We start from the raw sequence: 22,660 nt of genomic DNA, 5'->3' as shown, positions 1-22,660 counted from the left end.
TTGAAATGGGATGTTGCAGCAGATGTAGTTGGTGCCCTGCCCATGGCCCCTCTGTTGAAAACAACAGCAACTCTGCCTGAAGGCCTTCCCTGGCTGCAAATTGGCCCATATCTGGCAATATGGGGATACAATTGAGGTGAGCAGCCTCAATCTCTCAGAAGTCCCAAGTGGGATTGAGCCCAGTTGCCCCATTACAATGATAATCTTCTCACTCAAGAATCCTGCAGTGGCTTCCTTCCCTTTTTTGTCTCGTTTCTCTGTTTCCTTTTTAGAGCTTCCTGGAATCACCTCTCAATAAACTATTTGTACTCAAATCCTTATCTCAGGGTCTGCTCTTGGGGAGCTCAACCTAAGAAAGGTATGAAAGAAAGAAAAGTCAAGAACAACTCCTAGGTTGTGGGCCTGACCAGTTGAGCTTTATCATTTTAGCTTAAACAGCTACATTTACTGAGCATCTACTAAGCACCATGCCAGACCTGTTACATATAGTATGCCAGTTAATTATCACAACCACGTTGTGTAGTTACAGGAGCATCATACCAATAAGAAAATAGGATCAGGAAAGTTCATCAGTTGCCCAGGGTCAGACAGCTGGTAAGTGACGGAGCTGGTTTTCAAAGAGCAGGGGATGAGAAAGATAGAAAGCCCACACTGCTTTGGTTTGGCTGCCTGAAATGTGGGTTTATGATGATTCCTCTTTCTATGCCAGTCTCTCTCTCTCTCTCTCTCTCTCTCTCTCTCTCTCTCTCTCTCTCAACTGGGAAGTTCTCATTTCATCACAGTAGAAATTTTTTTTTTCTTTTCTTAAGAGACAAGGTCTCACTTTGTCACCCAGGCTAGGAGTGCAGTGGTGCAATCATAGCTCACTGCAGCCTTGAACTCCTGGGCTCAAGTTTTCCTCCCACATAGCTAGAACTACAGGTACACGACACTACCCTCAGCTAACATAAAATTTTTTATAATAATGGCGTCTCACTAAGTTGTCCCAAGTTAGTCTTGAACTCTTGGCCTCAAGTGATCTCTACCTCGGCCTCCCAAAACGCTGGGATCACAGGCATGAGCCACCACGCCCAGGCATCACAGTAGAGATTCTTAATGGTACTGCTATCATCCACTTTGTCCCTGATGGAGAAAGTGGAGGAGATGGAGAAAGACAAAAAGAGAGACCTAAAGAACAGTTAATGGGAAAGAAGGCTTACAATGTGCCAGATACTGTTGAATTTAGTAATCTTAATCTTTCCAGCAGGGTTTACAGGAAGCATTTGCTAATAATATCCTCCATTTAACAGATGGAGGAAAGGGACAAGTGCTAGGGAACAGCATAGACAAAAGTCAGCCAACCTGACACCCAGACAGTCTAGATCCAGCCCTGTCTCAGTGTGACTCAGACTAAACTTTTGTTTTTCATTTTTTTCTTCTTTCCTTCCTTCCTTCCTTCCTTCCTTCCTTCCTTCCTTCCTTCATTCCTTCCTTTCTTTCTTTTCTTTCTTAACAAAATTATTCCATATCCTAGTTTCTGAGCATTTCCTGACTGGTCCCTGTGGGAAATTAAACCTCATTACGGGATTGAAGCACTCAAAAAATAGCTGTAGAACATAGAAGTAAGAATCTGAGCTCTCAGAGGTGCTCTCCTGTTTTCAGAAACACTAATGGGGCTTTGAAGATAGAAAGCAGGTGGTTACAGTGTCCACAGGGTTGAGGCTAGAAAGCAGCCTGTGTGTCTAAAATGAGAGGGAAGTTTTATGGCTGGAGGACTGTGTTTATATGTGACCCTGTGGGGGAGTGGTTCTCCAACATTGTATGACAGTGTCAAAAATGTTACAACTTAGATGTACAAAAAAAAGCTGCTCTCTTTATTTTTCAGTATCTGATCTCACAATGGAGCATCCATTCCCACCAATGGTGGAAGAAACACTTAAACAAAGGCAATTAATGAAAATTAGCTTCTCTGAAATGCAGCAGTCTCACTTCAGGTAAATATTCACGGCCAGTGTGAAGTTCAAATTCCTTGTTTCTTCCCTCCCAGAATGGCTTCAGGATGCAGGGCCTCATGGCCCTGGTTGGGGATGGGGCATGGTTTTCATCCTGCTGATTCTGGTTGATGCTGTGTTGAAATACAGATCATCTCACCTCGCATCTGGACTTTCTTGATGTTACTGCTACCACAGGTGGTCTTCATGGTCTGTTGTCTTGGTGTGGCCAGAGCCACATTCACTCACTTGCTGCCTTGGCCCCACCCTGTTCTCACTGATCTGTGTGTCCTCTATCCTCTTTTAAATTGCACCTATGGCAGCCTCTGCTATGTGGTCATCTGGAACCTTGCCAGAATACCCAAAAAGCCATTCTCAGTCTCCAACTCAAATACTGCAAGTAGTTAAGACTCTCATCCCTTATATATCCCCTAGGAGGACTGAAGCCTCCTGTTATATCGTGACACCTCTTCCAATTCCCAATTTCCACAGGATTCTCTATTTTGTCACAAGCTGCTTTACCACATGAAAGCCAGGGTCATTATATCTTCTTTCCTCCCAAACACCCATGATATAAGGATATTGGATGTACTAGATGTTTGCTGGAGATCTCCACATAGGATAGGTACTGAGTGTAGTACAGAATAATTCAGGTGAGAAATTGAATTTGGATACTAACCATAAAAATCCCTGCCTTAAAAATCCACTGGCCAGGCTGGGCACAGTGCCTCATGACTATAATCCCAGCACTTTGGGAGGCCAAGGTGAGTGGATTGTCTGAGCCCACGGGTTTGAGATTATCCTGGGCAACTTGATGAGACCTCATCTCTACAACAAATCAAAAAGTTAGCAGGGCATGGTGGCACATGCTTGTAGTTCCAGCTACTTGGAAGGCTGAGGCAGAAAGATCGCCTGAGCCCAGTAGGTTGAGGCTGTGGTGGCCATGAGCGTGCCACTGCACTCCAGTCTGGGTGACAGAGTGAGACTCCAACTCAAAAAGAAAAATATATATATATATATATCCACTGGCCATTTCCTGACCGAAGAAGTTAGTCTCTCCCTGGCCTGACTTTCTTCCTAGGATCTGGCCCACCGTGTTCTGGAAGCCCCACACATCTCCCTTCTTCTCCTTCACCACCCCAAATCCCTGCCCTATCTCTCACAATGACCACAAGCAACTTCCAATCCTATTTCTTTCTTACACAGAACAATTTAGCCCTCTCTAGGCAATATGAGGTAGGGATGGGATGGGATGAAGGGGTTTCCCTTTTTACAATCAAACATGCCCATTAGGCATTTTTCCCCTAAGCCAAAGAGTAATTCCTTCCCTATGAAGAATTTTGCCCTCATTTTAAACCAGCAAGCTCAACATTAGCCAGCTCTACTAAAACATGTTGGTAATGCCTCATTTTTGTAATGCCTACTAAAATGCTTTTGTAATGCCTCGTTTTTGTAATGCTTTTTACTTGTGTAATGCCTCAAGACATTGTTGTAATGGGGTATATTTTTGAATCCTCACAGTAAGCAGTTGGGAATATTATAATCCCTATTTCACAAAGAAATCAAGGCCCAGCAAAATTAAAGAACGTAGCTGCTGAGTGGATCAACAGCCAAGAAAAACTCAGCCCCGGCTCTGCCTTACTCTACCTGCCTGTGCTCTCCATCACTGCCTATCCTGGAAGAAAGAACTGTGTGTCTGCAGCTGGGAGGTGAATCCCATGTTCAGAACCAATTCCCATATGACAGGAAAGGCGATAGCAGGGTCCTCTCTGGAGGGAAAGAGGAGCCAGGAACCCTTGACCAGCAGACGGGAGTCCTTGATGCTGGGGAAGCATGTTCCAAGGTCCCTCTAGGTCTGATGCCCCATCCTCACTATGGAGCAACTTACAGGACTCCTACTCCTTCCCAAGTCAGCCTGTTTTCTGACAAGAGAGTCCCCACTGCAAACATCAAAGTTGCATCTGCCCTAAAAACAGTTACCTTGGGGCTGACCACACTGTCTCTAGACCTCAGAGATGCAGAGAGGCCCTCCCAGAACATTCTGATCAACAGGCATCCCTGGCAGGCAGGCACTGTGCCTTTCATCTCTACGGGGCAAGTGGCTAAGCCCAGAGAGGGCTATCAGTATTTCCTGAACTGGGATCAATTCCAACCACTACTGTTTCCGCCTTCCTTCATGATAAAGGGTTCCTGCAGGCTGTGCTGACCTCAATGACTGTGAGCACAACTGTTCCCATTTACTGAGCACCTATTATGTGCCAGGCATTTTACACTGTACAGTGACCTCATCTCATGTACCCAGTCACCTGAGTTCAGTGGAAATTCAGCCCATTTTACAGATTAGGAGACATTCCAGCAAGCACATCAAAGTTCTTAAACTTTTAAAGCATATGTGGCGGAGGCTGAAATTTGAACCAAAGTTTATGCAACTCCAAAGACTGTGCTATTTCTACTATGTAACCATGTAGCTCCTCTGACAGAGGAGCTAATAATCTATTCTTCCTATCCTGGGAATGAAATGTCATGCCACTCGTCTTCTTTTGGGGGAAGGCATGTACGGTTGTGCTTTTGGTGTCAAAATATGATTCTGAAAGCCCACTTCCCTGATGTGGTAAAAGGTGGGGTGAGGAGTTGGGTGAAGTGGCTGAGGCAGGATGAGGTGCTGGGTGAGTCATGCCACCTCAGAGAACCTCTGCTCCAGAGGACCTCAAGCTCTCACTTGTCTCAGAGGAAAAGATTCTCTAAGACTGGGACTGAAATTACACTGGAATTCTCCCTCCAACACCCGGGCATCCCCCTGTCAGATGACTTTTTATGAATAGATCAGATATGCACATTATACAAAATTCTAAAGGTACAAAGCAGTATATATGGAAAAGGAGGTCTCTCTCCTCCCAGTGTTCCTCAGGCCTCCCTCCCCTCACCTTTTCTAACAGTTTCTTATTCGGTCTCCAAAAGCATCTACAAGTATAAATGAGTCTCTCTCTTTTTACTTTTATCCACACATGTTGTAGTATAATATATAAGCCATTCTATTCCCCTTGCTTCTTTCACCTAGTGCATCTTGAGAACATTCCATATCTGCCTTTAGGGAGCTGCTCATTCTTTTCAGTAACTGTCTGACATTCCATTCTTCAGAAGTGCCAGAATTATTTCATCAGTCCTTTATTGATGAACTTCAGTCTTCATTATCACAAGCCATGAATATTGAGTTGTATATATGTGAATACATCTATAAAACAAATTCCAAGAGTAGAATTACTAGGCCTTATTAAATACCAACATGAACTTTGAAAATTGTAATAGATTGTGCCCAATTCCATAGAGGGCAAGGTATAGCCCACCAACAGTGAAAGTCAGCCAAGGGAGTGCTCTTTATATGTGGAAAAGACCTTTAGCTGGAGGAGACTAGCTGAGGGGAAGAAAGGCATGTCTGTCCCTGGCTCGGAAATTCATCCGAGTACAAGTGAAAATGAGACAGCACCACCAACAGGCTATTCCTTATAGGCAAGCCACCCATTTCACAGATGAAAAAACTGAGATTTAGAGAGCTGACATTCCTCACCAAGGGTCACGGTCTGGAACTCTGAAAGTCCAGGGCTAATTCCTCCAGATAATATATGCTTCATCTTTTGACCTCAAGCTGTGGTCTCCTGTATTGACTTGGCTCCAAGTTGGAGAACCTAGCTTCTTACTATTGTGAGCTGAAAACAGGCCTCCCACATAGTACAGAACTTCCCCTGGTCACTTCACTCCCATACACAAGAAATGAAAAACCAGAACCAGTCCCACACATACACACTCACCCAGCTGCTATTTCCAGGCTACTTGAGACCCATAGAGTGGTGACCATCCACTTCTCTGAGGTGGGTAGAAGTGATTACCTTGGACATTCATCTATCTGCCTAAGGAACTGAAACACCAACAGAACCTCTTCATGATTACTACTGGGTAGTGGGCAGTGAGGGTGTGAAAGAAGTCAAAGTAGCACATGGGTGCTATCATCAGCCCCTCTGGGTGGTAACCACAGTTCTTGTTCTTTGTACTTGGAAAGTTCCTTCACATACATTAACTCATTTCACCTCCACAGCAGTTCTCTGAGTTAGACAAGACAGGGAGGGATTCTTAAATGTATTCTTGCCATTTTATAGCAAAGAAAAGGAGGGTATGACTTGCCCAATTCTAGAGAGAAGCAGAGACCAGAAGCAGACACATGGTCTCTGGTGCCTGCTCCTGGCCATGGGATCTGTCCCAAGTTAAGCAGTTTCCTGACAGTATGATACATTCACAAAAACCATCTATATCTTCACATCCAGAATGCCATTGTGTTCCTAGAAATGTTGCTCTGAACCCTCCAGTATTTAACATATATGAATTCCTTTCCCTGTATCCTCATCTTTCTTTCAGCTCCATAGGTGAGTCCTTTGTGAAGAGACTCTTGGATGTTTCTGATTGGTAGCGTGGAACTGCATGCACATGCCTGTCATGGTGTCTGAAACATGATGGATACTCAATAAAGGTATGTTGTTTGGTTGCCTGAGAGAATGAATGAATGGATGGATGGATGAGTGGATGGATGAATGGGTGGATGGATGAGTGGGCTACTGGTGGGTTGAGTATTGGCTCATTTGTTGGCTTATTTTTCTTCTTTTGATTTTTCTACTAGTATCCATTTTCCCTTCCAAATGTCACCTTGATATCCTTTTGTGGAATTACCTTTTTCTGCCTAGGGTATACAGTCTCAGTGGTATTACAAATCAGGTGCTCTATCTACTCACAGCAAAGAAGCAAGCAAACAACACAAGTTTGGCTGGTCATACTCCCTCTCTTATGACTGTGAATACATAGTAATATGAGATGAGGACAGGAAATCAGCTGGACTACATTTATTTCTTTTCTTTTCTTTTTTTTTGAGTTGGAGTCCCACTCTAGCCCAGACTGGAGTGCGGTGGCCACTCCCAGCCACCGCAGTCTCGACCCGCTGGGCTCCGGCGATCCTTCCGCCTCAGCCTTCCAAGTAGCTGGAACTACAGGCGCGCGCTACCACGCTCGGCTAATTTTTTGATTTATTGTAGAGATGAGGTCTCGCCAAGTTGCCCAGGCGGGTCTCGAACCCGCGGGCTCAGGCAATCCACTCACCTCAGCCTCCCAAAGCGCGGGATTACAGGTTCAGTATCCTGATGAAACTGTCAAGTAGTTACTCCTGCTGAAACACCCAGAGTTTTTCTGGTTTCTCACTTGTCCCTTTTCCAAGCCAGGTTCTCCAGTATCTTACACATTCTATGATATACTCAACAACCAGTACATTACCTTCCTGATTAAGTTAGTATTGTGTATATATATATATATATATAAAACAAAAATTAGCTGGGTGTGTGTGTGTGTGTGTGTGTGTATATATATAAAACAAAAATTAGCTGGGTGTGGTGGTGTGTGCCTATGGTCCCAGCTACTCAGGAAAATCACTTGATCCCAAGAGTTAGAGATTTCAGTGAGCTATGATCACGTCACTGTGCTCCAGTCTGGGTGATAAAGTAAGACCCTATTTCTAAAAATTAAAATTCAATTAAAAAAAATCCTTTTTAATAAATCAAAAAACATGTTTTCCTGAGGTCTATGAGCCATTCTAGCAAATTAAACAAACCCAAATTAATAAACATGTTTTCCTGAGATCTGTCAGCCATTCTTGCAATTAAACAAACCCAAAGAGGGGTTCGTGGTAACCCCAACTTGAAGGCAGTTGGTCAGACATTCTGGAGCCCCAGACTTGCAACTCATAAGAAAAAGAGGTCAGTCTTGTGGGACCAAGCCCTCAATCTGTGGTTTTGAATTAACTGAGTGTCCACTGCGGAAATGCTTGCTTGGTGTGTGGGAAGAAAGCGCCACATATCTGGTCAGAGAAGTCTTCTGTGTGGATTGTTATGGTGTGAAAGCAGAGGGAAAAAAAACATGTTGAGTGTAGGGTTTTTTTCCCTATACTCCCAGTTGGCCATTTTCTCCACTTAGGAACAAAGTTTGTTTTTTTTTGAGTTGGAGTCTCACTCTGTTGTCCAGACTGGAGTGCAGTGGCATGCTCATGGCCACCACACGCTCAACCTGCTGGGCTCAGGCGATCCTTCTGCCTCAGCCTTCCAAGTAGCTGGAACTACAGGTGCATGTGGCTACAACGCCTGGTTTATTTTTTGATTTATTGTAGAGACAAGGTCTTGTCAAGTTGCCCAGGCTTGTCTGGAACCCCTGAGCTCAGGCAATCCTCTTGCCTCAGCCTCCCAAAGTGCTGGGATTATAAACTTGCGCCATCGTGCCTGGCCGGAACAAAGAATTTTAACAGACACAAGATATAGTGGTGAATTAGGAGACAACTGAATGGACAAGTGGAGGACTCGGAGTGAAGGAAAAAGTAAGGACATGGAAGGGTAGCACAGTGGGTAAATGGAGGAGCGTAGTACTGCTTGTAGAAGAAGTCCATGAGGTAAGTGGTAAAGTGAGTCCCAAGCCTTGGAAGGATGAGAGGGAAAGAAGGAATGACAATCCCTCAGGCTTTACCAGAGAGGAGTAATGTGAACCGACTTGGGGGGCAATGGGACACCTACCCCCAAAACTCATACTAATACACTAGAAACCCTCTACTTTTAACTGAGAAGGAAGGGGTCTCCGAAATAATATTGTCAGACCTTCATTTCACAGATGAGGAGACTGAGACCCACAAAGAGCAATTGGCTTATCAAAATCTAACAACTAGAACTGGGACTAGAACTCAGGTCTCCTATTTCCCAGTCCTTTGCTCTTTTCCCCACCTAAAACTGACACTAGAAGGAATGACTAAGGTGCAGAATTTCCAAAGAGTAATTTGAGGAAATTCCCCAAGGGGACTTCCTTGTGCAAACTAGAGGTTCGCAAAAACCAAAATGACTAGTAAGGTTCTAAGGTCCCTAATGTTCTAGCTAGAATTCTCTGCAGGGGAAGCAGCATAGTGGAAAAGCAAAAGACAGGTACCTCCATCCCTGAACAGAAGCAATGGTAAGAAGCCAAGGGGTTTCCCAGGACTAGTTCAAAAAAGGAACAGAAGACAGATCATAACCACAGAATCCTGTGAGTTCTGAAACTTTTGTCACTTCCTTTATGGTCCTTGAAACTCTTTGAAAAAGTGTCCGTGTGCTGACCTGCAGAGACAGCCAGGAAGGGAAGAGGAAGGACCATGTCTCACTTCTTGGCCAGACTCTGAGAGACAGTGAAGGGCAACATGGGGCTGAGTGTCTGAGTGGGAGAGCTTGGTGCAGGTCTAGGTCACCACCATTTTTTTTATGTGTTTCTTCCTAATAAGTGACATAATGCCTACAGTGTCTAGCACGGTGCCTGACAGCTAACGGAAAATCACCATCAACTTCCCCTTCCCCACCCCCATGCCTCCTAAATCTTAGTTGCGACGAACTCCTCTACAGGGAAGGAAAAGGCATTGATGGAAGAAATGCTGGCCTCCTGGACATTTGAGGAAAGGAAAGGAAGGAACTGTTTTCCAAGCATCTACTTTGTGCCAGAAATGATGTCAGGAAATTCACTGTCTCATTTAATCCTCTGAAGCATCATAGGAGCTAGGTATTCTTAGCCCTCATTTCCAGAAAGGAAACCAAGATGAAGAATAGTTAATAATTTGTCCAAAGACATACAACAGAAAGGGCTGGGCACAGTGGATTAATTACACTTGTAATCCCAGTGTTTTGGGAAGCTGAGGTGGGAAGATGGCTTGAGGTCAGGACTTGGAGACAGCCTGGACAATATCATGAGACTCCATCTCTACAAAAAAAATTTTTAAATCAGCTGGGCCTTGTGGTGTGTGCTTGTAGTTCCAACTACTCAGGAGGCTAAGGTGGGAGGATCGTTTAAGCCTAGGAGTTTGAATTACAATGAGCTATCGTTGTGCCACCATACTTTGGCCTGGGTGATAGAGACCTTGTCTCTAAAAATAAAATAAAAAGACACACAGAAAGTATGTACTGTCTGATTTCAACCCAAGTTTGTCCTGCTTCACCAGGCTTTCTGCTGGGACTGGGGACAGGATGTGGGGAGGAGGGGGCAATGTTCCAGCAATAAGAGTTCCTGAAGAGTAGGAGATAGGGAACTGTGTGAAGGAGTATGCACAAAGAGAGGCGAAGCCAGTAACAATCATGCAGGGGAAAATAGCAACAAAAAAGCAGACTCTGAAATACCAGGAGTAAAGCTCAAAGTTATCTGTCACCTAGCAATTTTGGAAGAATTGACACTTCTCTGTGGGCATTGCTCCTACAGTCACCCAACCCCAAGATACCTTGTGGTAGGCTCCTCCAGTAACCAGAGATGGGTGAGCACAGGCTCTGATAACAAACACACCACATGTGGTCTCCAGCTGCAGTAAACAAGTGGCTGTGCACAGCCACTGTCCTGTGTGGTGAAGGCGAGAAGAGTGAGGGAGGCCAAGCTGCAACCCTTTGCCTAAATATGGTTGTGACTGTGAAAGCAGTTGTCAAAGTTAGTACCTTGACATACTGCAATGTGTATTAGGTGACAGGCAAAGAAAGGAAGGAAAGAGAAGGGGGGAAAGGAACAGAATAGAATTACACAAAGGACAAACCATAACTGACCAAAAAACAAGGGCAGAATGCAGTGGAAAAGTCCTGGATGGGGTTCGGATCCACCTGGGATCCCTGAACCTGCTGGGGGGGCCTCAGCTACCTGGAGGATCTGCAGCTACCTACCTGCAGCAGATCCTCCAAACAGCATCAGTGAAGCACCTACCCCAAGTAGGGTCCTACAGAAACAAAGAGAAGTGAAGCAACTGCTCACTGTCTTGGATGGGAAGCAACCAGGAAGCAACTCTCCAATTTACAGATGAAGAAAATTAAGCCATGTCAGGAGAAAATAACTGCCTCAGGCTTCTCTTGGGAGGTTAGATTCCTAGAGGATGGGTGGAATTTCCCTGCTTTAGACAACTTTTAAGAGCAGCCAGAATGGCCAGAGCTGTTCCCCACATAGTTATGGGGGGATCTCCATGTCTAATCAAAGTTTTGTAATCCAGATGGAGTAAGGTTTCACTTTCTCTGTCTGCATTTGGTTTCCTAACATCACAGCATGAGACTTGGCTGGCAGCCAACTTAGCTTAGAAAAAGAGCCAAAGAGAAAAAAACAAGATTGGGCCAGGTAGGGAGAGGAAAAGAGAGACTGTGCTAGGCTGGAGAGGATGTGTGCCTGGCTCTAGCTAGGAAGTGGGGTGCCAGAGGTGCAAGGACTGGTAAGAGCCAGCCCTACAGACTTGAGAGGCCCATCAGTGGGCCTGCAGGGTCTACAAACCCCTTACAAGCAAAATTACATATGTCTGTCTGTCTAGATCTCTACATATTGGTGGAATGTACACAGTTTTCATCAGATTCATAAATGGCTCCATTACCTAAAGAGTTTGGGTCCAATCTCTTACTTTACAGATAAGGAAACTTAGGTCTGGAGAAAGTAAGCAACGTGCTCAAAGTCATCATTAATAAATAATAGCAAGCCAGACACAGAAAGAAAAATACTGCATGATCTCACTTACATGTGGAATCTAAAAAAGTAACATATGTGGAAGCAAAGAATAGAACTGTGGTTATCAACAGTGGGGACGTGGGGGGAAAGGAGAGATATTGGTCAAAGGGCACAACGTTGCAGTTATGTTGGATCTAATGCACAGCACAAGAACTAAAGCATTCCCCTCTTACCCATGGGGGTTATGTTCCAAGACCCACTGTGGAGGTCTGAAATCACTGATGGTACCAAACACTGTAATATATACCATGTTTTTTCAATAAATACCTATGATAAAGTTTAGACTATAAATTAGGCAGAGTAAGAGATTAACAACAATAATAACAAAATAAAACAAGTATAACAATATACTATAATAAAAATTATGTGAATGTTTATTTCTGAAATTTTCCACTTAATATTTTCAGACCATGATTGACCACAGGTAACTGAAACTTCCTCAGATAAGGAGGGACTACTATATGGTTAATAGTACTGTACTGTATACTAAAAACTTGCTAAAGAGGAGATTTTCAGTGTTCTCACCACACATACAAAAAAAAACGTAATTACATGAGCAGTTGTGTGATATGTTAATTTATTTAACTGTAATAATAATTTCGCTATGTATGCCAGGGAGTACCAAAAAAAACCAAGAAACAAAAAAATGGAATTATCTTTTGGAGGACGAGCCCCTTGTAGTACAGGCTTTCCTTGCTAAGTAAGTGTTCCAGGAACCCACTGACATCAGTGTACCAGCTAGCATTGTTATGAGACTGTGTTCGGCTTTAGTGAATTGTTTTTTGGAGAGTCTTGTAATAAATGCATTTGCCCAATTCATAATGGGTGATTTATATGAACAACCTGTCCACATCATGCTGAGTGTTCAGCAGTTTTTCACTAAAAATGGCATGACCTCTTGCCCCACTCTTCCTATTTTCCTGCTCTTGCCCTGAGCAACTATTTTTTGTTTCCCCAGATGAAAAAAGTCCGCAAAGGGAAACATTTTGCCAAAGTGGAAGAGGTGAAACAAAAAACGGGATAGGTAATAAAAGACATCAAAATTGACAAGTTCAAAAATGTTTTGAGCAGTGGAAAAAGTGTCTCAACGGGTATATTGCATCAGAGAGTACCCTGAAGGTGACCGAAGTTTAAACACATAAGAATAAATACGCAATTTTTTAAATAAATAAATTCCGGTTTATGTGGGTGCCCCCTTGTATGTATATCAAAACATCATGTCATACACCTTAAATATACATGATTTTTATTAAAGTAAATAAATAAGTATAGAACTGAATTTTGAAACTAGAATTATGACTCTAGAAAGCCCATGCACTTAATCAAGATGTTACAAGAAGTTATTAGACTAAATCAGCCTCGATTTAGCATCATGTCCAAGATGTGTATTGGAAACCAGGGGGAGAATACAAATAAACAGAAAAGAAAAAAGCATAGGACATTGTCACTGTGTTCCTGAAGTTAAAACAAGATCAGTGAAAAGATGAGGCACAATAAAGAAGTGTGAATTTGTTTATTGTCTACCTCCTTCTCCCACTTCACCCTAATCCCACACCCAAACAAGCTCCAATGGCAAGTCTTTGCCTGCTTTACTTGCTATTGTGTCTGCAGTGCCTAGAACAGGATGCTTTCACAGGGCTCACAACAATTCTCAGTAAAATCTGTAGAGTGTATAAGTAATGACTGAGCAGTGTAGACTATGCACACTGGAGGGACAAGGAGGGCAGAGACAGCTCCATGATGTTGTACTTCACCTTTAACAGTCTCCTCAGCACGTCCACAGTCATTACTTCCCTTCATCCTTTCAACCACCAATGCAGTGGGTCACACAGGAAGGAGTTCCTAGTGATCAGAAAATAAAGTGCTGGGTGAATAATAATGATATTTGCCATCTGTTGAACACTCACCCTGTACCAGGTATCATACTGTTGACCCGAGCTCTCTAATTTGCTCATGGAATCAGTACATTAGAGCCAGAGAATAACTAAAAGATAGCCCATCAAGTCTGAACCCTGATTTTGCACAGGAGGAAGTGAGTTGCAGAAATGAAATAAAAATTAAATTATTCTTCCACCTCTGCTTCCCACAATCCATTGGAACCACCAAAAGGGAAAAAAAATGGTCCAGACATTCCCATTGCCTATTCTCGCTTAACAACCCCATCATCCTACCCTCCCACCATCCCCGTCCCAGTCCCCACCACTTATACACAGACATACATACACACACATGGTGGATTCACTGAGATTTATAGATGAGGAGCACGTTGGTCCTGTCTGTGGATTTCCTCAGCTCAGTCCTCAGCTACTGTCCCAAGTCACCATATCTGGTACCCAGGAAAATACTTTCCTTTCTTCCTTAAAGAGGGAAACTGAGATCAAGAAAGAAAACAGAAATAGAGCTCACAGGGTAAAAATCTGAGCCTTGGCAGGAGTGTCAAGATTTCTCTAGAAACAATGAAATGTAGAAAGTCCATGAACCCAGACAGACATGGGTTCAATGTTGAATTCTACCACTGTAGGCTGTGACCTTAAGCTAGTCACTTTGCCTAAGTCTCAAATGACTTGTCTGTTTTTAAAAAACACAACTTTTTGAAATAAGTAAATAAATATTTTTGTTGTTATTAAGTTCATTAGTATATATTAACTGGGCATCTAGTTTAGATTGCTGAAAAGTATAAAATATAGACTATCCTTAAAGGAACTGTCATCTAACTCTTAATGATAACATGATAATTATAGCAAATGTTATTAAGTACTCAATATATGCCACGCATTGTATTAAGAGCTTTTCAAGCATGAGAACATTTGTCTCAATAGCTGTATGAGGGGCTGTTGTTATTCTCATGGATTTATAGCTGAGGAAACAGACCAGAGAGATGAAGTGACTTGTCCAAACCTGGCTAATGAACAGGAGAAAGTCCCTTCTCTTAACGACCTCCTTTGCCACAGCCCCCCACATGTTTCGTAACTTAAGTTAGACCACAAGGGGCTTTGTGAAGGAAATAATTGGTAGATCATTTTTGTTTAAATAGATGAATATTTCTAAAGTGCTTGCAATTTGTTTCTGTATGAGATGGCCATGCTTTTTAAAATTATGTTTCTACTGCTAATTGAGTAATGAATTTTAAGGAGAGAATAAGATGCTTACCAAAAAAAAAAAAGAGCACAAAATAGCACCCGACACCTGAAAAGACCTCGGTAACTGTTAACTGCCTTACTAGTGTGTCACAGAAAGAGCTTGAGCACAGTCATCAGAAACACCTGGGTTCAAATCCCACTTATCAGCTATGTGGCCTTGAGGACGTTAATTACCTCTTCTGAGGCTCAATTTCCTCCTTTGTAAAATGAGAATAACAACCACTCTGCCTCAAAGTCATCATGAGAAAGAAATATGACAAGGTCTTCCCATTCTGGGTGATTGTGTCACCCTCAGACACCAAGTTACATATGTGATAGCAGCTAACAGGAAATGTTCTCAGTATAGGGTTATATTTTTAAAAATTTGTTTGCTTTTGTCACTGTCAATAAGCACTTTTCTCTTAGATAATTCAGAAGCCAATTTCAGCCTAACCCAGGTCAAATTGTTAATTCTGAACTACCCAAACAGGAACTGATGAAAATTTACTCTATCCAATTCTTTGGAATGGAGAAAGGACCCCAGCTCCAATCCAGGAGTTCCACATAGGTTCAGCTTCAAGAATGCCTCCAGCCCTGAACCCTTTAATGTTGAGTAGTATTTAATGCCCAGAGCACTGAAGTGGGAGCCAGGGAAACTGGATTCTGATCCCAACTTTGTCATTTATTTGCTGTGTACTCAGGAAATAAATCCTACTCACTGGGCCCTGGTTTCCTTCTCTGTGACTAAAGAATGTGGAAAAAAATGATTCATAAAGTCCTTTGAAGCTTTCATATTCTGTAAATTTTGGGCCCAAGAAGAATTGAAAAATGAGATGGGATGCCAGAATGTATTGAGTTTCTTCATTCATACAGTGGGGATAATAATAGTAAACAAGGTGACACATGCTAAGCCAGTAGAACAGTGGTTGGCACAGATAAGCCCTCAGTAAATGGTAGCTATTGAAGGTAGCTCATGCTGTAAGATTCATATTCTCCCCCCCCAAGCTTGTAACCTGTTATCTCACTTTAAAGACAATAAGCCATTTTCCCAAAGATTACTTAGCAAGTCAACAGTGGCATGATGAAAACAAGAAACTTGGGCTCAGATTGGTGGCTCACGCCTGTAACCCCAGCACTTTGGAAGACGGAAGTGAGAGGATTGCCTGAGCCTATGGCTTCCAGATCAGCCTGGGCAACATGATGAGCCACTGTCGCTAAAACAAAAAAAAACAAAAAAAAACCACATAAATAAAACAAGAAACTTCTGCAAGAGGAATCATTCAATTTATATCTGGTGAAAAGGTCCTCAAGGACTCAGCTCCACTGCCACAATTATGATATGCATGTTCTTACCTCATTTGTGGACTATATATCCAGAGGACTCGCCTCAATAAAATATGTTACAAATAACATCCATTCATAGATGAGAGAAGGGAGGTAAGATCTGTAATGAATGAGCAGAAACTTGGAAGGCAACCAAATAAAAACCCTAGTGACTTCTAATCCTGCCCTAACCGCCTCTCCTTGCCCTCAAGGAAGCAGGGTCCTGCTCTCTGGGGAAGACTCCTGCCCTAGAAATTAAAGCTAAGGATGTCAGCAGAAAGATTTTCCACCAGTGCTTAGGCAGGGGGGAAACTGATGAGCTCACTCTAGATGGGAGGGCAGTAAGGAGGAGAGGGAGAGAGAGAGATTCATATTTCTGGAGGCTATTTCGGTTTTCGTTTCCGTTTTGTGCAATTTCACTGCTACCAGCCGGTGCTTGGCTGCAATTGTGGAAACTCCTCTTGGGGGGGCGCCTCTCTACTGGCCTTAGTTCCCTATAAAGGGCCAGTCCAGAGTCCTGCAGAAGATCCTGAGACAGCACGTGGCTCTCACAGACTCTGCCCAAAGGCACCATGAAGGTCTCTGCGGCTGCCCTCACAGTGGTCCTCACTGCTGCTGCCTTCTACGCTCCTGCATCTGCCTCCCCATGTAAGTTCACGTCCTGATCACCACAGTGGTGGAGTCGGACCCTTTGCTAGAATGTCCACCCCATTCCAATAGTTGGCCCAGACTTTGCCCACTTTTCAACTGTAGCATGTTTCCTGTCTGAACCCCACTTTTATATTCTTTTTTTTTTTTTTTTTTGAGTTGGAGTCTCACTCCATCGCCCAGGCTGGAGTGCAATGGCACGCTCACAGCCTCAACCTACTGGGCTTAGGAGATTCTTCTGCCTCAGCCTTCCAAGTAGCCAGAACTACAGGCGAGCACTACCACACCTGGCTAATTTCTTGATTTATTGTAGAGATGAGGTCTCGCCAATTTGCCCGGGCTGGTCTCAAACCTATGGGCTCAGGCAAGCCTCTCACCTTGGCCTCCCAAAGTACTGGGATTATAGACTTGAGCCATTGCGCCTGGCCTACATTCTTATGTATTGGTTTACCCAGATGTCCTGCTGCCTCTGATAGATCCACTAAACTGCTTCATGGCAGGGATCCCCTGATCAATTTTTCTGTGTCTTCAAGGTCTTGAGCCCCGCGGGTGCTCACCAAGTGTGGACTGATGAGGGCATAGGCAGCTAGAGCTGACCTTAAAACACAACTGACGCATGCCTTGTCACCAACAGTGTTTCTAAGAAACTTCTAAACACTTAACTGAAACCCTCCTGAGACAGTCATATTCTCATTTCATAAATGAAAAAAAATAGTGCTTGTGAGAGGATAATATAAGCGAATTAAATGCCTACTATGGATCAGACATTGTGCTGATTGCTTTACATATATCATTTTATTTAATACAACTACTCTTTAAGTAGCTGTCCTTGACTTACAGATGGGAAAACAGAGGCCCAGAAGGTTAAGTAACTTGCCCAAGGGCACACAGCTAGGAGTAAGGAAACCAATATTTAAATTCAGGTCTATCTTGCTGGGAAGATAAATACTATTTCTCTGCTGGTAAGTGGCAACTGATGTGTCATCTTGAACTAATTAACCAACAAGAAGTTCTCTGTTCAGAGCCTTTCTCACTTCAGCTCAACCTGGGTCTCCCAGGATGCAATATGTATCTCCAGGCCCCTCTTAAAATTCTGGCTGAGCCATGGAGCCTGAGTTTTAGAAGACTTCGCCTAAACCTAGGTGTCCAAGAAACCAAGTTCTGAATACAGAAGAGCAAGAATGAGGGCAGAGGGCCCAGGATAGGCCAGGAGGAGCCCCAGGATGTCCTGAGAACCAAGGGGAATGGGATATGATGTATACAGAAGGACACAAGCCTGGCTCAAGGATGAGAGGCTGGGAAGACCCTCTCGGTCTTCTATTGGAACCTGCACTCTGCTACTGTGTAGCCGTGGCCAAGCGACTTGACTTCTCTGAGCCTCAGTAGCCTGAGTTTCTGCCACAGAGGATAACAGTCCTTTCAAGATAAATCATATACCCAGCACAATGCCCTGCGTGCACTAGATATGAATAAAAGGGTCTCCTTCCTTTCTTGCTTCTCCCAGATGCCTCGGACACCACACCCTGCTGCTTTGCGTACATCTCCCGCCCACTGCCCCGTGCTCACCTCAAGGAGTATTTCTATACCAGTGGCAAGTGCTCCAACCCAGCAGTCGTGTGAGTCTCAGCCCCATGGAGCCCTCCAGGGGGGGCGGGAAGGAATGCCTTTTGCTCCCAGGGCCAGTCTCCCCTAGGAGCCCTCTAAGAGGGTGCCCTTCCCACTCCCACCCATCCTCCAGCTGCTCATATGGCCATGGCCTCTCCACCTCTAGCCTCAGAGTCCCCCCAGCTATAATGTGGAAGGACTGGATAAGTTGTCCTTGGAGGATCCTGTTTATTCTGATGGACTAGGTTCCTAGCACTCCAGTCTTTACTGGTGTGGCTTTTACTTGAATATGGCCTAGAATGCCCCTGCATGGAGCAGATTGACTCAGTCATCCCTCTCCAGTTAAGAACCTACAGTCCACCATATTCTATATCCAGTCAAACCCACCTTAAATTCTGAGAAATTAGGAAGGAGAGGTCAGAGCTCAAGAGTCTAATTGCAGTCAAGTAAAAACAAACAAAAAACTCTCCATTAGAGGGCAGTGTGGTGGCTCACACCTGTAATTCCAGTGCTTTAAGAGGCTAAGACTAAAACGAGAAGATTACTTGATGCCAGAAGTTAGAGATTAGTACAGGCAATACAGCAAGACTCCCTGTCTCTTTAAAAAAAAAAATTAAAAATTAGCCAGGTGTGGTGATGTGTGCCCATAGTCCTAGCTACTTGGGAGGTTGAGGCAGAAGGATTGTTTGAGCCCAGGAGTTCTAGGTTAAAGTGAGCTATGATTGCATCACTGCACTCCAGCCTGGGCAACAGAGTGAGACCCCACCTCAAAACAAAACAACAACAAAATACTATCCATTAGAGAAGAAATAGTGAAACGATATTCACCCATAGTATACAAATTTATACATGTACAAAATGTAATAATCCTACTATATAGGAAGTGCCTACTGTGCATCAAATGTCTTTTGTGCATTATCTCTAAATTTCACATAACAGCCCTGAGAGGTGTGCATAAATATCTCAAGGTTTCAGTTAATAAAACTCAGACTCAGAGAGGTTCACTGACTTAACAGTAAGTAAGGAATGGAAGGAATCTCTGGAGCCTTCTCTTTCCACTACAGCAAAGTCGTTAGTGACAGTTGTTTAAGAAATGTAAAATGACAGGGACTTAAAAAGTGAAAATGGTGCACTCATGAAGTTTCCTACATAAGGGTGAAGTTTTTTTTAATCCAAAAATTTTCATGACACTGGCAGTTAGAGATATTCAAAGATGGACTTTGGGTCTGATGATAATGGTAATATTTAGCATTACTAATTTTATTTCTGAAAACAAATACTTTCCAAAAGAAAAATATCCTTCCCTGAGCACATTTTATGGGCAGGCTGAGATTAACAAAACCACCATCCCAGCCCATCCTGGTAAGGTTCACAATCTAAGAAGGGTAAGACAGACACAGTAATGATAGCACCTGCAAAAGAATATTACAACATTACAAGGGAGGATAGGGGGAACACACTGAGCTTCAGAGTTTAGGAAAGAGGATTTGGAGGGGGCATGTTGTAAAAGGTGCTGTTTAAGGAGAGATTTGTCCCAGCAGAAAAAAGCCTATGGGAGGGGTACATCAGACAGAGGAAATGTCCCCAGTATTTGGTTTATGTAGTCTCCATGCTAGGAAAGACAGAGGACTTGAGGGTCAGGACAACGCAGAAAAAGTGTTAGAGCTGTCAGGTGTAAAATGAGCTGGAACAGGGAAAGACTAGAAAATAGGAGTCCAGTTAAGAGGCTATCGTTATCCACGTGAGTAGATTGGAGGCAGAACAGTGCCTGCAGGAAAGGAGAGACAGGAGTGAGAAACCTTCAAAGGAGGAATTCGCAAGCTCTAGCAAGTGATTTGGGGTCAGGAGCAAAGGAGAAAGGTAGAGGAAGTTGAAGTTTCAACCCAGATGGCTGGAGACGAGTGGAACCGCCGTAAGTCTTGAAAAAGAGCAGTCTAAAGAGGAAAGAGCCATAGTGCCAACAAGACAATCCTGTGGAAATGTCTAGTGAGGATGGTGGAACGAATGGTTGGTAGCTGAGGAAAGGATGTTGGGGCTACAGATGTGACATTTTCTTGTAGAAGGAAGGAGTTTTCCAATTAAAAAAAAAAAAGAGGTACTGCCGGGCACAGTGGCTCAAGCCTGTAATCCCAGCACTTTGGGAGGCCAAGGTAAGGGGATTGCTTGAGCCCACGGGTTCGATAACCTGGGCAATTTGGCAATAAATCTCTACAATAAATCAAAAATCTCTACAATAAATCAAAAAATTAGCCAGGCAAGGTAGCGCGTGCCTGTAGTTCCAGTTACTTGGAAGGTTGAGACGGAAGGATTGCCAAAGCCCAGCAGGTCGATGCTGGAGTGGCCGTGGGCATGCCACAGGCGCTCCAGCTTGGGCAACAGAGTAAGACTCCAACTCAAAAAAAGGTGGGGCGGGCGGGCACTGCAGCCTAGTTTTGGTGATTGCTGGCTCTGGAACTAGTCTGCCTTTGTTAGGACCCCAGCAATGCCACTTGGTGAGTTTAGGCCCCTCACTTAACTGCTCTGTGCCCTAATTTTCTCATCTGCAAAATGGGGTAATGAGAGTACTTCTCTCACTGGGTCACAGTGAAAATAATAAGATGTTTAGAATATTCTCTGGCTCACAGTAAGTGCATAATAAGTGTTAACTTACTATTATCATCATCTAAATGTGTTACATATACACAGAAGTCATAGGTGAAAGTTAAAAAATGAATGCAATTCATTCATTCATTTATTCATTCAATAAACATTCATTAAGCATCAACTGTGTGCCAGGCCCAGGACAGAGCTTGGGAAAAACACAGAGAAAAGGACAGCAACTTTGAGAAAACCTGCTTTTAAGATGTAGGTAGAAGCCAGACGCAGTGGCTCACACCTGTCATCCCAGTTACTTGGGAGACGGAGGCAAGAGGATTGCCTGAGTCCAGAGGTTCAAAACGAGCCTGGGCAACTTGGCAAGACCTCATTTCTACAATAAAGCAAAAAAATTAGCCAGGCATGGTGGTGCATGCCTGTGATTCCAGCTACTTGGAAGGCTGAGGTGGAAGGATCACCTGAGCCCAGCAGGTAGAGGCTGCGATGGCTACGAGCATACCACTGCACACCAGCCTGGGCAACAGAGTGAGACTCCGATTTCAGACAAGTAGAGGGTGCCAAAAATAGGGGAAGGGAGGAAAGACTTGGCAGAGTGGGGTTGTTCTTTGGTATCCTGTGTTGTAGGGAGGAGGAGAAGGAAATAGAGGACTTAGCAACCCTCACCTCAGGTATAGGTTTCCTGGCCTGTGGACTTCCTAGTCATAGGCCAAAGGAGCCAGAGAGAGAGGATAGCAAGTCTGGCAGGATTTCCTGTATGACTCCTGGCTGAATGAGGGCAAGGTCTGTGTCTGAAGCTCCTGCACCACCCCAAATAAGAAAACAAACACTAGGAGGCATGAGAGTCCAGAATACCACTTCCCTTCTCATCTCTGCATACCAGAGTAGGAGAAAGAGAGGTGGTCACGTAGCTCTGAGTGAGGCTCAGGAAAGGGGAAGCAGCTTTCCTAAGAGTAAACCCATGATAGAGTTCAATGAACAATCAAGAAATCCTCAATCTTACCACACAACCTAAGCCTTCATTTTATTTGAAAACATCTAGGCTCAAGAATGTGCAGGATACACTTTAAAACGGTTAAGCTGGTAAAATTCATGTTACACATATTTTACTACAATTGGAAAATTATCATTATTATTATTATTATTTGGAGGTATGGTCTTGCTCTGTTGCCCAGGCTGAAGTGCAGTAGCAAAATCATAACTCACTGCAGTCTCAAACTCCTGGACTCAAGAGATCCTCTCTTCTCAGCATCCAGAGTAGCTGGGAGTACAGGTGCACACCACTGTGCCTGGCTCATATTTTTGAGTTTTTCGTAGAGATGGAGCGTTGCTATGTTTCCCAGGCTGGTCTCAAACTTTTGGCCTCCAGTGAACCTCCTGCCTCCGCCTCCCAAATTGCTGGAATTACAGGTATGAGCCACTGTGCTCAAGCTGAAAAAAATTTTTTTGATGCTGTTAGGCATGGAATCAGTATAGCAACACCAGCTTAGTGACTCTGACAGATACACTGATACATGCATATAGAAAGAATGAAAATATTAAACTAAAGAATAAATGAATGGTAAGACGTTTAAAAGACATGGGCCAGGTGCTGTGGCTCAAGCCTGTAATCCCAGCTCTTTGGGAGGGCGAGGTGAGGAGATTGTCTGAGCCCATGGGTTCAAGACCAGTTCAGGCAACTTGGTGAGCTCTCATCTCTACAATAAATTAAATTTCAAAAAAATTAAATGACACACATAGCACATCAGGACACATTTTAGCATAATACTTCAACATAAGGAATAGAATACATTTTTATTTATTTATTTATTTATTTTTGAGTTGGAGTCTTACTCTGTCGCCCAGACTGGA

General features: G+C 43.6%; 2 protein-coding genes across 3 annotated transcripts in view; one reads left to right on the top strand and one right to left on the bottom strand.

Moving 5' to 3' along the window:
• Positions 1 to 5,119: 5,119 nt before the first annotated feature.
• LOC103265811 (TATA-binding protein-associated factor 2N) overlaps positions 5,120 to 22,660 on the bottom strand; it is an 82,712-nt gene continuing 65,171 nt past the window's right edge. Inside the window, exons 16-18 of one of the 2 annotated variants that reach the window (XR_002482276.1) lie at positions 13,746 to 13,893; positions 13,277 to 13,364; positions 5,120 to 5,202 (exon numbers count right to left, since the gene is read on the bottom strand). The gene's annotated coding sequence lies outside the window, so the exon portion shown is untranslated. Of the gene's footprint in view, positions 5,203 to 13,020; positions 13,365 to 13,745; positions 13,894 to 22,660 lie in introns of those variants that run through there. The other variant, XR_002482275.1, reaches the window with a different exon arrangement.
• Positions 16,479 to 22,660, top strand: part of CCL5 (C-C motif chemokine ligand 5) — a 30,201-nt gene continuing 24,019 nt past the window's right edge. The window contains exons 1-2 of the mRNA XM_008063464.2: positions 16,479 to 16,612; positions 18,117 to 18,228. Coding sequence (XP_008061655.1) covers positions 16,537 to 16,612; positions 18,117 to 18,228 — 188 coding nt within the window. The 5' untranslated portion in view covers positions 16,479 to 16,536. The remainder of the gene's footprint in view (positions 16,613 to 18,116; positions 18,229 to 22,660) is intronic.

This window comes from Carlito syrichta, unplaced genomic scaffold (assembly GCF_000164805.1).
Source record: "Carlito syrichta isolate Samal-C Ts95f unplaced genomic scaffold, Tarsius_syrichta-2.0.1 Scaffold306854, whole genome shotgun sequence".
In the NCBI taxonomy this organism is placed as follows: Eukaryota; Metazoa; Chordata; class Mammalia; order Primates; family Tarsiidae; genus Carlito; species Carlito syrichta.
This window is presented reverse-complemented; position numbering and strand designations above follow the sequence as displayed.